Below are 16,054 nucleotides of genomic sequence, written 5' to 3'. Positions count from 1 at the left end.
TCATCTCATGATACCTTAGATTTATATACTAATATACTTTTAAAGACATATACAGATAGTCTGCTTGGAACAATAATGTGTCTGATATGTTTTTCCAGTACAAAAAATATAATTTCCACATTAAAATCTTTAAAAAGACATCTACTCCTTCTACCTCATGATATAGTATATAAAATACCAGAATCTATGAATATGCTAATTTTGTTCATTTCTAAAGTTTTCCCTCTGTCTCCTACTTCACTGTAAAGTCCATTCTCAGTGTATGTGCACTGGATTAACTTCCAAACTTCCATACTGATCAATTAACCAATCAGACTTTATTTGTATAGCACTTGTCATAGTGCTTCTCACAATAAAACACACACACACACACACACACACACCCCAACCCATACAAAGTAATAAATTAATTTGGAATCAATAAAACACTCAATAAAAAACACAAATAGAAGGAACACTGTCTAATTATTTGGCAGTGAGGAAACACCAGAGGCAAGAACAGGAAAAGATGAAAACTTAAATAAGAAAAGGGGTATATAAAGTAATAAAACTGAGTCAAATGTAGAAATACACAAATAGATGAGGGACTCAAAAACATGTTGGAAAAACTCTGTTATGACTCATATTTGTGAACATATTTTTGAGTAAAAGGGAACTTTAAGTACCACACATGGATAAGCTACTACTTTAAAATACTGCTTACATGTAGTACATGCATAAGGATCTGACTGTTACTTCCCCCAACTACAGTGACTCCAAACCATGCTGGCAAACCTTTGTCATGACTGTACAGGAAATCCAACCAGTTAGCGTTGTGGATTAAAATAACCATAAGTAAACAGACTGAAAACTGGTCTGACCGGGTCAAGAGCCTCATAAGAAACTCATACAGTTTAAGTAGTGTACCGTGAATGAAGAGAACATCCATGCATCCATGCTCTAACATACACTTTTAGGCCGGTTTATTGGGTACAATTAGCTAAAAGTAATCCAGTCTAACTATGCAATTAATCCAAATTTAGTTAAAATGTTCAGTTTTGTTGAAACTGTTTCAGAGAGGTGTTGATTCAACTGTATGGTCATTTTGTAGTTCTGTTCAACTGTGTTATTTTATTTATGTAAATGAGTTAGACAAATAAGCCTCCGTCATATAGTTAAATCAACAAAAACTGAACATTATAACTTTCATGAAGGGAGGATTTATTGCAGAACTGTTGTATTAGATCGCATTAGTTTTAGTTAACTGGCAACTGAGTATATATTCTGTGTAATTTAGCACTGACACATACAGCACTGAAGGGGGTGGGGTTGAAAAAAGGATTTTTTTTACCTGTCTGTTTGGATTCCTTCAAACTTTTAAGATTTTCTCTCCCCTCTATTAGAAAAATGTTTAGTTCTTTCACGACTTTCAAAGTAAGGTTTCTGTTGGATCTTACATGTACTTCAAAAGTCTCAACAAACTTTCTTTCATCTTTATAAGAATGACCAATTTGACTTTTATTCCTATTTAGAGTTCAGTGATAATGGGCTCTTTTTAATGTGTGTTATCTACAGTATTTGTTCTGTTTCTTGCTGTCTTCTTGCTTTCATGTCTGTGATAATGTCATTTAAATCAGCTGGCCTCATTGGCTGTGCCACCCCCTCCCTTATAAATTGCTTCATCTGATCCTCCTGCTGCCACTTTGTAATCTGCCTTTGAGGATTTGTTTACACGCAGCGACACGAACACGACAAACATGAGGACCGTCGGGTGGAGTATTTTGGTTTTATCGTTTGCCTTTCTTGCTTCAGGTAAATTAATATTTCTATAGAATGTTAGCATGAAAATGTTACATATCCACATTTCGCAGATTGTTGATTGTTTTGAAATCCTAACTGACGATTTATTGCATTTATATATATATATATAAAAAAATATATATATTTGAAAAAAAAATAATAGCTCAAGTACCAAAGACATGCTCTCCACCGCCCGAATACCCGCACACCACACTGGACCAGAGATACAAGAGCATGCAGAAGTTTGTCAGCGGGGAGAAAGTTTATTATAACTGCGCAGAGGACTTCACTCCAGTCAGAGGCATGCGGGCTGTGCAGTGTGACGACGGAAAATGGACCAAACTGACTCTAAAATGCGAAAGTGAGTACCTGGCACACATGTTGACAATCAGATCCATGAATAAACAAGGTAAAGAGGCTGTTAAATGTTGTTCTTCCTGATTGATTGATTGATTTGTGACATATTCCCAGAGCTATAATGTGACTTTTAAACAGATTTAAAGCACCAACAGAAGTTACCTGAGTCAAGTGGGTAACCTGCTTGTCATCCCAATACAGTTTAGAAATTTAGGAACCAACTAAATTATATTACTTATCTGAATGCCTACTAAGATACTTGAGAAGACATGAATTTAATTATGGAGCTTTTTATTTAGATAACCTAAACAATTACACTAGATTAAAGGGTAGGTTCAAGCCGTTTAGATCTGTTTGTACTATTAAAGGCTGCAAATAAATCCAAGTTTCCACACTGTCTCTTCATCTGAGTAAACCCAACCCCCCAAAATTTCCTTTTTTGGAAGTTTGCTGTTAAGCTGAAACTCCTGATTCAGCTACATACTGCAGGACCTTTTTTCAGTACTCATACACACTCTTAAGAGTTACTGGTTGCTTTAGTAGTTCCTCCTTTTCATGCTGTCCATGTAGAGCTCTATCCTTTAAATAACATCGTTATCCAGTAGTTTTAGGTTTAGAGTCTGAAAGTAAACAAACGGCTGTCTTGGAATCCCTGATACTACCATTATATTATATTCATAGTCTTTAATTAACTTTGTGGGTGTAGTTAGACTGGATCTGATGTCTGACAATAGAACTGGCTTAAATTCTTCATATCAAAGTTTAAACTGTCTTTTTTGGACTTGCTGGTGCTAATGGCTCAAAAGGAAAATGCAGGGGTTTGCCTCTGTATTTTAATTGGAGATGTCCTGTTATTGACTAAAGAGAGAAACTGTTGACATAAAAGGCAACCACTAGGAAATGATGTAGCTTTTCATGGTTTTATATTTAGTATTTGGTTAAGAAAAAAAGAATAGGTCTACTCTTACTGGAGTTTCTTCACTGGTAATCTGTTCCCTGACCTAATAACACCTGCTCTAATTTGACTTGCGTGATTTGAAAATGCTACAGTACAAACCAATGCATCAAATATTTTGATCCTGAAATGAAACAAAACAATGGGAAATCTTCTGTGCTTGTAGTGACTGCTCAAGTGGACAGTTGAGCTGAAAAATGGTTCAATGTTAAGCTCAGGAACACTTGATTGAGTTCAAGTGTTCAACCCAAGCCTTCTAATGGAAGTACACTACGTTATTAACTGAAATATGTCACTGTTTTTCAGAAAATGTTATAAACAACACATCTTCTGTAAGAAACTGCCCCATAGCTTTCTGGCAAAACTCCCTCAAGTTGGCCTCTGCAGTAGCTTACTGAACCTGGGCTGTTTTTTTGCAGATTTGTAAAATAAAGAAGTCTCTGTCTAGTTTTCTTCATCTGGCAAATCAGATTTCAACCCTACATTCCTGTTCTGATTGGCCATTTACTCTCCATCCCATTTCTCATCTCGTTTCTCCCCATCTCATTTCTAACAGAGAAATCGTGTGGCAATGCCGGGGATCTGCCCAATGGTCAGTTTGAGTATGAAGGGAACTCATACCTCGGGGAGAAAGTTTATGCTGTATGCAATGAAGGGTAAGTTGAAGCCTGAACTATCGTCTCAAACACAAATTCAAAAGATTACTGTGACCACGTTTGACTATACAGCATATCTCCATGTTCACAGATACACTGTGAAAGGACTCGACTACATGATATGCAAGAAGACTGGCTGGACGGGTGACTTTCCATCTTGTGACGGTGAGCAACAGACAAAAGTATTCTTACTCATCTGAAACCCATTCATTGTCTTTACACACTGTAGTTGCTACACCTTAAGAGGATGTCTTAAGTGGGTGGTGTTGAGTAAATACTGACTGTGACGCAGTTTAGTTTAATTTCTTAATGCACTTAAACCTATTTTCTATTATACTAATAAGGTGTGAATCTATTTAGTTGTTCAATATAAAGGTGTGTACGGAGCCCCCGAGGTGACATGAGGGGGGGGGAGAAGAGATTTAAAAAAAGCATTGCAAGATCTCGACTTTGTAACTCGAGATCTCGCAATGATTTTTTTTCTCATGTCACCACGGGGGGCTCCGTGTGTGGTGGTGGTTTTTTTTTTTTTTTTTTTTTAAATGTGCAAATCATGGGTTTGGATTTTTGTATAAGGGGTCTAACAAATCCAAATGTGGGACCTTACCACTGCTGGGAGGAAGTCCATCTCTTAAATTAGGCATAGAAACATTTCTAATCTGCCCCTAAGCTCGTAACATCACTAAGGCTCGCCCTCTGGTTGATTTAGTAGCACACAATAGACTGTGCAGGTTAGTCCTGTAGCATGTGAAGGACTTAAATACATTTTATTTGAATGCCACAGAAATACTCTATTGATCCCTGGGGGAAATTTGTTTCCTGGCCCCCATGTTAAAGGACCAGTGTGTAGGACTTGGTGGCATCTCGCAGTGAAGTTGCAGATTGCCACTAATTAAACACCATGTGTGTAGGAGAAACTACGGTGGCTACGAAACTTGAAAAATGCGACAGGCCCTATCTACAGCCAGTGTTTGGGTTGTCTCTTCTGTGCTACTGTACAAACATGGCAATTCAAAATGGTAGATAAAAACAGCTTTAAGGTAACAACACTAATTCCTATATCCAGGTGATTATACACTAATGATTAAGTGCGCATGTATATTTTTCATAGATCTTCAAGTAAATACAGTGGGCATGAAGGGAAGCTAGTTTACCATGATCTTATGCCATGGTCACCTCTTCACCATCTTCACCCAATTATAACTAGTTTCCCTATTGTCTTTGTAGCTGCATTCCCTTTCATTTGTCGTAATCTTCACAGCCATTGGATTAAAACAGGTTAAAAAAAAAAACATCTGCCGTTATTTGACTCGAAGGGAGCCAATAAAAGTGAGATTGTCTAAAAATATATATATATTTATTGTATGTGTCAGGCGTCTTAAACTTGTCAACGAGGTGAATTTTAGTGTGCCAACAGACAGTGCCAATCAATTCAGTGGACAAAATGCCAGAGCTGTATAATTTTCATCTCTTCAGAGGGAGTAGCCACCTGTTCCAGGCCTGCCGTGGCCAACTCTGAGAGCAGTGGTGGAGATGTTTCTGTGTACCAGGTGGGAGACAACCTGACCTTCACCTGCAGTGAGGGTTTCCAGCTGGATGGAGCTCAGCAGATCACCTGTGGTTCTGGTGGCCAGTGGCAGCCTCTACCCCCTCGGTGCCTGCCTTCACCTGATAAAACTCAGGATCTTGATAAAGAAAGTGAGTTCAGTATTAGGATTTTTAGGCGGTAAGACGAACTGTCATTATCTCAATGTCATTAAAAGGAGCTGGTCAAATATCTTCAACTTTCCACTATCTGTTCAGCAGGTGGATGTGGTGTGCCAGTAACCAGCAGCAACTCAAATGCCCACCTTGCTGACATGTACATCACAAAGACATCTTTTGCTTCTGGTGACACAGTCAATTACACGTGCGACGTTGGACACATTCAAGCAGGAGGCAGCAGGTATCGCAGGTGCATCAACGGGAAGTGGACAACACTGCGGCTGAAATGTGAAAGTAAGAGCTTTTTTAATAATCCTTCAGTTAGACTTTCATTCAAATCTTTATGAATGTTGTATGCTTCACATTGTTACTGTCAACTATTTACCATAGCATGCTGCAGTGACTTTTATAGTCCTGCTGACAAGTGATGTAAATATAAAAAAACACGGTCATAATTTTTTTTCAATCTACAAATAGGAAAGCCATGTGGCTCTGCAGGAGAGATTGCAAATGGACAGTTCATGTACTCAGGAGTTGAGTTTGGAGACACTGCTGAAGCTGTGTGTGACGAGGGGTGAGGAAATGTATTCTGTGCTGCTTTCTTTATATACTGTTAAAGATTTTCTCCATTGCTGAACATGTGGCTTTACATACTTTCATCAGGCATCATCTTGTGGGACGGGCAACCAGAACCTGCACGAGTCGAGGCTGGGATGGACGTGTTCCTGTCTGTGAAGGTGCAGTGACTGCATCATTTGTAAGTTGCCCTTTTTAATTTCCCTTCTCTTTCGCTGTGCCAACACTACTGTATCTCTTCCAGCTGTGGTGTGTGGGGAGCCTCCAGAAGTGCCAAATGCAAAGATAGAAGGCCGTCAAGAGCCACCTTACACATACAGGAGTGCCATTCGCTATCGTTGTAGTGTGGGCTTCCTTAATGGACCAAGGGAGATTTGGTGTACAGAGGATGGGACATGGAGCGACTCTCCTACTAAATGCGAAGGTCTTTAGATGCTATTAGTGACACAACACGTTTATCATTTTTGTACAACTTTATTTCCCTTTTTTTGTTGACATGACTAAAATAAAAACTGAGTTCTATTTCTTCACAGAAATAACATGTCCATCTCCAAAAGTGCCTGGCGCTATCTGGGCAGGAGCTCCAAAAAAGCTGTATCAATTCAGGGACACCCTTTCAATCGAGTGTTACCGGGGTTACAGAAGCACTGGCCCGAGCGACGTCACCTGTGGTAATGATGGCCGATGGTATCCTGGCCTCCCCAGATGTACACGCATATGTAAGTAATCAATTCTTTGTGTATGAGTTGCTTGATATTAGGTTTTACAGCACTTTACAAATCTGATTTACCACCTGTTATTTCAGCACCTCGCACCCACTGGAGGGGCTAATGCACTAGCTGAAGTGTGACACTACAATATTCAAGCCAACCTGTGATCACCAGCAGTCAGTGGAGGATGGAAATAATGGTCTCAAGCAAAGCTACACAAGATCTTCCTTCTAAAAAGAAATAATTCTTTTTAAAATCCACCTTTAATAATGCACTAATAGCAATTGTATTTTCTTATTTGCTTGTAAAACTTGTATGAACTCATTATACAGACATTAAAATATGTTTGAAATGAAGCTGAAGTACAGTATGTTTATTTCAATAAGTGTTTTGGGCAGTAACAAGTACAAACTTGTTTCATTCACCTCTGTACATAGATTTTTTTTTTCTTTTTTTACAGTTGATAATGTTATGTGTATCATCTCTATAGACTAAACGGTGAGTGAGCATTTCATGAACAAACAAGCTACAAGAAAACAAAAACACCAATTCCATTCATTTAAAAAGACAATACAAAATCCAGACATTTCTTTACATGAGCAATAACAATTCAAGTGCAAATATCATTATCAACTCTATGATACATCATAGCAAACTCTCGTTAAAAGGCAATAATTCACAAAACTAATCAGGTTGCAGGAAAGAAGCTGATTCTGGGCAGAGGGGGACTTTTGGGTGACTGAGCACGCTGGGATGCTGCCTGTTGGCATCTATTCTAGTACATTGAGACCAGATGTACAGAATTCTGTGACTGAAGTTAGTGAGACGTGTATATAGAGGAATATTCAGACTGACATCTTCGTGGCTTGGCCCAGCATCGCCCTTAGCTTTGACAATGTGGTCGAAATCCCTTTGTCATCCTAAAGTTACTTAAAATCACCATTTGGTACATAAGTGTACCATTTATATTTTTTTAAATTTACACGAGTGAGGACAAAATGACTCCCCGAAAAATTAATTAGATATCAGCGCAGGCATCGACTCAATTTATGTTTTTAGAGGGTTGAATATGGGTTAAGGGGCTGGGATTATCATTGTACCAATCTGACTGCAGTGGTGGTAATGAATTTAAAGGAATAGTGCCTAAATTTTGGGAAATACTTTCTTGCAAAGTGTCCTTACTTAAGTCATCGCACCCAGCCAAGAAACAGTGCAACACAACTCCCTGTAAAACTGCAACGTGTTGTACTGACTTAAAAAAAAAAAGAGATGTAACCGGTTAGTTAGCTGAGCTGTAAAGCTGCTGCTAGGTGGATTTTGCTTTCTTCGGGCAGAGCCTGGCTAGCGGATTTCAGTTTCCAGTCTTTATGCTAAGCTAACTGTTCCATGGCTGTAGCTTCACATTTATTGTAAAGACATCAGTGGTGTCGATTTTTCTCATCTAAACTCTTGGCAAGAAAGAATAAGCGCATTTCCCAAAATATTGCACTACTCCTAGATCGTAGCATGAAGTGAAGTGTTAGATATTTACTTAACTTATTTTACCCTGTTTTGGTCGCTGTTTTGAAATCGCAAAGAATATCTTATACACACCAAATACTCTATTACATTTTTTGACAGACTTAATATTTTAGTGTTTCTCTGAAAATGGGGAAACTTCCTCTGCCTGTAGTCACTGTTTAAATATTTAATACAATGAGTCTCAACAAGACTGCAGCCTAAACACATTTCACAAGCTTTGTTGGGGGTCACAATAGGGTGTAACCAAATTTTTAAGGTGTTTTCATTGCACTTTGTACTACAAAGGTAGGATGACGTGTTCTGTTTAGTGCACAAAACAAAGTGACCCACCATTCTTTTTGTTTTTTTTTTAGGGGGGGCGGGGGCGGTCTTTGGAAGAGCTGTCTTCATTAGGACAGAACAAACTCTGAATGGGGTGTTTTTTGGAGGGGGTACTGGGTGTCTTTGGATTTGAGATGGGCGGGACATAAAGGGCAAAGAGTGATTTTCTTTTTTTGGGGGGGTTTGTCCTGCATTTAAAAACAAAAATAGGATTAATGAATTCAACCCTCGTCTAATTTATTTTCATTATTTACAAGATTGAAATAAAAACAATAAAACTGGTAGTCCACAGACCGGCATTGTGAGATTATCAATTTACTGTGTGTGAGAACTAAATTATTTTTAGATGTGGAGCTTCCTTTTTTTTTTTTTTTTTTTAGACTATTAGTGTGTAGAATACATCAGAAAGACAATATGAGATTGAAGAATTAAAGTGACCTTTTTAAAAGAAGCAGCAAACATTATGTCCCTCAAAGACATTTCTCTCTATCTCTCTCTCAGAGATATGTTCCACTCGACATCACATTTTCTCATTTCTGTGGCTCTCACAATTATTACTTTGTTATTCATCTCCCAGATGTCTACTATGTTCCTGGAATGATAAACCATCTTTTTTTGTATCTGCTTTTAAGTTGGCTTAAACAAACAAACAAAAAGAGCAACAGAAATTATCTGAAGGTTGGAAAACGTTGTTACAGTCTAGACAGATGGAACAAAACATAGATTAACTGTTTTAACAGTAAAACCCCTGGAAACTGCTCTAAGAGCTCAAATATAGTAAGGCTTTGAATGACGTCGAACGCAGCTGCGACATGAATTAACAACCGCTCCTCCTCGAGGACAGCACACAGACACTGAAGATGGAACCAGGGTTACACAACACTTACACAACACTTACAGTCATACTTAATGGTAGGAGTTGGAGCTGGACCGCTCATTTAAGCAAACACAATAACAAGCTCTATCAAGCTCAAACCGCACACACAAAACGTCACTCCTACCATCTGAAATAGGCGTTTCTATTGTTTGTTTTTTTTGTGGTTTCATTGCCCAACACAATAGAAACCAAACCCTCTCACGTACTCTACACCCCCACTAAATGCTTGAGCTCAGGATTGCAGACCTGTGCTGAATGGAAACTGAGAGAGAACCTGAAACAAGTTATTTTCAGTATTTCTCAGGTCTGCATAGTGTTTATTGTCAAAGCCTATGGAAAATAAGAGAGTAAACGTACTAGTATGTTTGTGTGTTAAGTCCTGCGAGAGTTGCGGGATGTAGCCTGTAAGGTGGAGGGGGATGTCGGGGAGGGAGGGGGGTGGGGGTTCACGATCCGGTGCTTGAGCAGCTGAGTAACTTTACTTGTAAGGTCTCAGGAAAGCGGAGACTTTGCTGCTTATGAGACGTATGAAGGAGCGAGGAAGCATCTCGTTGGACTCCCGAGTGGTGTACTTAAAGTAGTTATTTGGGTGAGCCAGCACATCAAAAAGAGTCTTAATCAGTTTTTTATCCTGTAGAGGAAAAAGAAATGGGTGTGAACTCTAGACATAATCACATATTTCCATCCTTAATAACAGTTTGAATTACATTTGAAGCTCTTACACAATGCTGGAAAACAATAACTCACTCATCAGACGACATTAACAAATCTTTTCAATATCAATGTACTGTTACCGTCTGACTCATGCAAGTACTTTTTGTTAATTAAGCTTAATAACCACACCCAGGTTGTCTTAACAATAAATGAAGGGAGATTTAAACACAGTGAAAAGAAATCTAGATGCTAACCTTGAGGATTTCTTGATGGTTTTCTGAGGCATAGAGTCTTCCATCTCGCACTATGTCCTCTACGAGCTGTTCATAGTCCTCTGGATTTAGAAAAACACAAAACAAGTCATGTCATGAGATGCTGAAAACAGATGTACACATATCACACATATCACACAAAATAAGTAAGCTTGTGAAATAATATCAATACACTCCCTTTCACTTAGTTTATTATCTCCTATGGGATAGTTCAGACCATTTAATGTAAAATATGCACTGTAATATTAAAGCGTCCTCTAGTGGTACGTCTAGCAATGTACATAGTTTAGGTTTTATCTAATTTTCTTTTGCAGTGCTCACAATATTGAGAAATTTAGAAAAATGTAGGCAGCAACATCTTTTTCCAGATGTTTCAGGAAAGGTGGGATGCTTTTTCAATGTTGTGAGTAGAATTAGACAGATAACCAATATTAGCTTATTGCAGATATATCAAACATTAACAAGAGACTGCAAGACAGATGTGTTTGAATTTAGAAACTGTCGCAATAACATTGTTTGTCCACCAGAGGGCAGTCACAAGTTTACTTTACAGCTCTAAAATGTCCCACTGAGTGTATATGACTATATGTCTGACCCCATTTGGGCCCTCTTCTTCTGGTAAGACTCAAATTAGTAATTCTCAAGTTGCCCAGAGGACACCAAGAAAGCTTTATCTTCGTTTAAATCTTTCCTCAAAACATTATTTTAGAACTGCATTTTCTTAAATTGTTTAATTTTGTAATTGTAAATCTTGAATTGTGCTTCTACTGCATTTACATTTCTTAAATTGCTCTTTATATAAATTTTAATTATTTGTATTTTAAATTTAGATTTTATGATTTGGTGAAGCAGTGCTACATAAATAAAGTCATAATTACATATCTTAGTCACAATTCTTATATTATATACTATATATTTGAGGAAACCTCATAAGAAATGTTTAACAAATATTGATATCTGTGTCTAGTATCAGTAGGGCTATAGTTGACAAAGACAAAAAAGAAAATCAGGGTGGAGCAGGAAATTTCAGAGATGGATATCTTAAAAGCTGGACAAATCAAACCAAAACTATCTGCATGGCTAAGTTACCACTAGTGAGAAACACAGAGTCACAGAGTTTATCAGGACCGTTCATAGTTGCTGGAGTGATAAATGAGCTACATACCATCATAAGTAACGTAAGGGATCTGAAAGCCCCTGGCGCTGTTTGCCTCATTGGACTTAAAGTTAATCCAGAGACGTCTGGAGCGAGCTGTGAAGGCGATTGGCCGCTCGTACGTCTGACACGTCTCGTAGGTGGTGATGGATGTGGCTGACCCTTGCAGGGGCACAGAAAGGACAATGGTGACTAATCGGGTTTTCAGAACTGCTCCTTGTATGGTGCAATTATTTAGAGTATAAACACTAAATTCCACTGAACCAACAACTGGAAATGAGACTCACAGTTCTTCCTCATAACCAGCACATCTCCACATTCATCCTCTGAGGGCAGGAAAATCTCTGGCACCACGATTAGGATCTTGCGCTTGCTGGGCGGGTTGATGTTCCAGATACACTCCACATTAGCAGGGTAATTACCGGGATAGTTAGGTGACTCAATATAACCCATGAATTCACCCATCTCACCACCACATTGCCTGTCTAGACATACACAAACAAAACAAATTAGCTTCCAGCTCATGGATAAGAAATCTGACAACACAAAACAGTTATTTTCATACTCACTCTTGCACTGCGAGACACTTGTGGCACCATCAAAATCAGTGGTGGTGTTCCCAGGGCAGGAAATACAGTAGTTCTGTCTAAACTCTGTCTGATACGTCCCCACTGGGCAGCGGATACACCGGTGTACTGTGGTGTTGTAGTAATGACCTGGAGAACACTGAACTGCAGGGTAGAAATAACGATACACGTTTAGTGGGAACAGTTTTGGAGATTATTTGAATACATTTTCTTTCATTGGCTGCATAAAAAGAGCACAAGCTGACCTTTAACTTCACAGTCATGGAAGGAGCTGGAACCTTCCCGCTTGGTGCTCAGTCCTCCCCCACAGGGGAAGCACAGGGTCCGCCCCAAGTCTGGTTGGTAGGCGCCCTGAGGGCACGGCTGACAAGGTTTGAACCCATCACTGGAGAAGTACCCCGTCGGACACTGGCCTGGATTTGATTTGTACAACATGGAGAGACGTTTGATTAAGGACACTTCACAAGATCAGAACTACATCATTAAAATCATCCCTGGGACTTTAAACTACCTGCACAGGAGGAGATGTTTCGTGCGCCAACAGGGCCGTGACCGTCGCTGCCAGGGCAGAGGTCACAGGCCAGCTGCCCCTCCTTCTCCTGGAAAGTGCCGGGCGGACACTGGACACAGCGCTCCTGCTCACCGTGGTAGTAAGACCCCGGCAAGCATCTGACTGAGAGAATATCCACAACGGCTCCAGTCAGATACGACACACTTCACTTTAATCAGTTAAAACATAAACACAAAACTTGATCCGAGTTCTTATTTTCAGTTTATTGGTCAATGCACTTGTTCCAAGTAGGGACACACTGATTTATTGGCTGATGTTCACCTTGTTGACTGACATCAGCCTATTTGCAAAAAAGATGGCATTCACCAATGTCACTGACTGGTATGATCTGTTTTGATTTAGCAATTTCTCCAGTATCCGATTTGGAAATCACCAATTCCAAATCGGATACTGGAGAAATAAACACCTCGCACGCAAGTACCGTTGTGCTCCATGCAGCAGCACGGACAGTGAGCAGCTGTTCAGCTCTGCATCTCACATCTTGGACCAGAAAAGAAACAGACTGTGCTGTAACAAGGCAGAGATTATATCTGAAGATTTATTTGTTTTTCTGGAACAAAAGGGTGAATAAATAACGACAAAAAACTTTGGTCTCGGCCAATTTGTTATTTTAAACATCGATATCTGCCTAGAACATCCCAATCGGTGCATCCCTAGTTCCAAGCACAAGTGACCCAGTAAACTATACACTTAGTAGCCACTTTATTAAGTACACCGATTCAAAACGTAATAATCAGCCCTGCCATAATATCTACTTTTTCTTTATGTTCAGTCCATAATGTTCAGTTTTTGTTGATTGGAAATGCGTAAATTCAATTATATGTATATTACTTAGGTCATAAGTAATAAAGGCCTCTTACATAGGAGGAGCACAATATTAGAATCATCTGAATATAATGAAGTCGTCTACAACCCCAACATCTAACTATAACCTCAAACATATGACCATGACAACTCTATGACCGTGTTAACAAAAATTAAACATCCTAGGAATCGTAGATGGCAGAAGAGTTGTATTGGACTGAATTATTAGACTGTACAGGTGTACCCACACTCCTGATCCAGCTCTCTGGTCTTACCACATCGGCCACTGTCCCTCTCCCAGCCCGGGCCACAGTTCTCCTGACTGGGAGTAGCCTGGGGAAGTTTTTGGGCCACCTCATACTCCAAACCAGCAACTCGGATCAGGAAGCGCTCCTGATTTATGGACTTCTTCAGAGCCTTGATATACGTCTTCACCTGCTTCTCCATGCGCTGTCTGAGGCAGCTGAGATTGCAACTCCCTGGTTATCAGTAAATAAAACATAATGTGTTCCAGTCACAAGCACACAGAAGACCCTAACTAAAATAACATATTTTGTGCACTGCACATTAACTTACATGCTTTGACTAATGATAAATAATCTGTTGCTTGTACAGTAAAATGATCAACACAGTGTATTGTTTAAGTTTACTGACCTGTAGTGTCTCCAGGTTTGACCTCAGCTTCCAGCTCCAAAGTGATGCGTGTCACCTCTTTGTTAGAGGGGTTGCGAGCACGCCGCCCTTTTGCTTTCTTAGAGGAGTCACATTTGAGGTTGACAAACGTCACCAGGCAGTTGCTGCAGGGCTGCCCGCCTCCTGTGGACGATACATCACGTTCTCTGTGAGGAAATACTGTATAACATATATCGGTCAACCCCAAAGCAGAGTTATTAAAGTTTGGTATTTTTCATTAGTTTTTGTTTAGTTCAGTTTTAATTGTTTAAATTTTTTTATTTTTAGTTTCATTTTAATAAGTTTTAGTTTTTTATTATATTATTTGGGGTATTTGTCAGGGGCAAGGTTAAAGAATAGCTTTTACAATACAAACACATTGACTCACAGTCATGTAAACATCTCAGTCTCAATAAACATATGCACCAATGCTTCCTCGTGGTTCTTCTGTTGAAGCACCAATTTGACCAAATTGACAAAGACAAAAACACATTTCTTGTATTTACTTTATTTAAGTTAGTTTTGTAAGTTAACAAATATCGTTTTGTCTAGTTTTTATTTTTATTTCTTTCTAGTTTTAGTCAACTATAATAACCTTGCCCCAAACACACATTCATATTAATTATAATGTTTGAGAGTTAAAGGCTATCATTTCTTGAAAGGTATGACTCAAGGGGAGCAGACAAATCATTAGCAGTTATATTAGGCTTGCAACAAACGATTGTTGTTGACCTGTCAATATTTGTTTGGATTGACTAATTGTTTTGTCTATACAATGTCAGAAAATTGTGAAAGATGTAAAATGCTAGAACCACATTGCTTGTTTTGTCCAACAAACACTCTAAAACCCTCTTATATGACAAAGAACAACAACCAAACATTTAAGCATCTGGCACCGGTGAATATTTGGCATTATTGCTGGAAAATGATTAAAACAGTTGCAGCTAAAATATCTGTCAAATTACAAAACAATTAATTATTCGTTTCAGTATATCCCTTTATATTCCCCCAGATAACAGCATGTAGTTACAGCATCACACACACACAGATTAAGACTGACCTGGTCCAAGTGTCCGTCCTCTGTCCTCCGTCCTTCCGGTCAGTTTCGGGTGCAGGTGACATTTGGCGTTTTTGATCTTGAAAGAAGCCGTCTGCTTCACTGGAGGGGCCAAAGTCTCTACAGACAAACACAGCACAGTGGGTAGGAGCACACTGCAACATCACACTGCAGCCCAGCCAAGACTGGATTATTGAAAAGTGTTTGATTATGGGAATCTGGAGGGCAGCGAACCTATGCAGCTCTGACTGCTGCTGGAGTTGAGCCTTGAAGGGGACTTCCCTCTCAGGATGGGGATACCACAGCTGACTGAGTAGCTGCTGTCAGACTCTGCGAAAAGGTCACACACACAGAAAATGTTTAAAATGTTGAATACAAAAAAGGCTTCTGTTAGGTGTTTTGTGATTGCCCTGACTGTGGGTGACATACCTGCCAGATAGTGAGCCTTGGAGGCACAGGTAAGAGAGCAGCTCTCTTTCTTGCCTGTCTTGCTACAGGTCAGAGTGGCCTTTGGTGCCACCAGTCCAGGAGGACATTTCACCAGCTCTGAGGGACAATAAAACCCACACGGAATCACACACTGTTGACGAAGATAGCTGAAGGAGTGAGAGAAATCACCCAGGCAGACACTGTCTATGAGTTAACTGAGTGTGTGTACGTGAAATAACCACAGGGGGGCAGTGCTGCTACATACCAATACAGTCTTTCCTGTTCCAATGCAGCTTGTACCCTGGTGGACAGGTACATTCGTAACTCCCCAGAGTGTTGATGCAGCCATATTTACAACCTCCACGATTTATACTGCATTCATCAATATCTGTGAAT

The 16,054-nt window shown here is 39.4% G+C and overlaps 2 protein-coding genes across 8 annotated transcripts in view; one reads left to right on the top strand and one right to left on the bottom strand.

The window, feature by feature from the left end:
• Positions 1-1,645: 1,645 nt before the first annotated feature.
• On the top strand, positions 1,646-7,093 carry si:ch73-217n20.1 (complement receptor type 1). Of its 2 annotated transcripts, none has more exons than XM_051424602.1 (11): positions 1,646-1,791; positions 1,943-2,140; positions 3,648-3,747; positions 3,839-3,912; positions 5,224-5,445; positions 5,554-5,745; positions 5,929-6,025; positions 6,115-6,188; positions 6,272-6,451; positions 6,561-6,746; positions 6,833-7,093. In XM_051424602.1, exons 1-11 carry the CDS (start codon positions 1,737-1,739, stop codon positions 6,856-6,858), a joined length of 1,404 nt encoding a protein of 467 aa, XP_051280562.1. In that variant the 5' UTR covers positions 1,646-1,736; the 3' UTR covers positions 6,859-7,093. The 2 variants fall into 2 exon arrangements, with proteins under 2 accessions (XP_051280562.1, XP_051280561.1); XM_051424601.1 differs by having other exon boundaries at positions 5,551-5,745.
• A 2-nt stretch (positions 7,094-7,095) lies between these two features.
• The window catches only part of scube3 (signal peptide, CUB domain, EGF-like 3), a 74,750-nt gene continuing 65,791 nt past the window's right edge, over positions 7,096-16,054 (bottom strand). For 2 of the 6 annotated variants that reach the window (XM_051424598.1, XM_051424600.1), the window contains 13 exons: positions 15,924-16,046; positions 15,659-15,775; positions 15,464-15,559; positions 15,233-15,349; positions 14,155-14,316; positions 13,776-13,979; positions 12,637-12,798; positions 12,371-12,538; positions 12,108-12,269; positions 11,826-12,023; positions 11,548-11,700; positions 10,365-10,444; positions 7,096-10,087 (listed from right to left, as the gene is read on the bottom strand). In XM_051424598.1, the coding sequence (XP_051280558.1) occupies positions 9,935-10,087; positions 10,365-10,444; positions 11,548-11,700; positions 11,826-12,023; positions 12,108-12,269; positions 12,371-12,538; positions 12,637-12,798; positions 13,776-13,979; positions 14,155-14,316; positions 15,233-15,349; positions 15,464-15,559; positions 15,659-15,775; positions 15,924-16,046 (1,895 nt within the window). In that variant the 3' untranslated portion in view covers positions 7,096-9,934. Of the gene's footprint in view, positions 10,088-10,364; positions 10,445-11,547; positions 11,701-11,825; positions 12,270-12,370; positions 12,539-12,636; positions 12,799-13,775; positions 13,980-14,154; positions 14,353-15,232; positions 15,350-15,463; positions 15,560-15,658; positions 15,776-15,923; positions 16,047-16,054 lie in introns of all 6 variants that reach the window. The other 4 variants (XM_051424594.1, XM_051424596.1, XM_051424597.1 and 1 more) reach the window with 3 other exon arrangements.

This window comes from Dicentrarchus labrax, unplaced genomic scaffold, assembly GCF_905237075.1.
Source record: "Dicentrarchus labrax unplaced genomic scaffold, dlabrax2021, whole genome shotgun sequence".
In the NCBI taxonomy this organism is placed as follows: Eukaryota; Metazoa; Chordata; class Actinopteri; family Moronidae; genus Dicentrarchus; species Dicentrarchus labrax.
The sequence above is the reverse complement of the archived record's forward strand: the minus strand, read 5'-3'. Positions and strand labels throughout refer to the sequence as shown.

Bases quoted from the DNA above. Each gene is read 5' to 3' on its own strand.
- si:ch73-217n20.1 (XM_051424601.1), top strand. From the start codon at position 1,737: ATGAGGACCGTCGGGTGGAGTATTTTGGTTTTATCGTTTGCCTTTCTT. The intron at 6,189-6,271 runs GTGCAGTGACTG...TATCTCTTCCAG, and splicing joins ACGTGTTCCTGTCTGTGAAG to CTGTGGTGTGTGGGGAGCCT. The intron at 6,747-6,832 runs GTAAGTAATCAA...CTGTTATTTCAG, and splicing joins CCCCAGATGTACACGCATAT to CACCTCGCACCCACTGGAGG.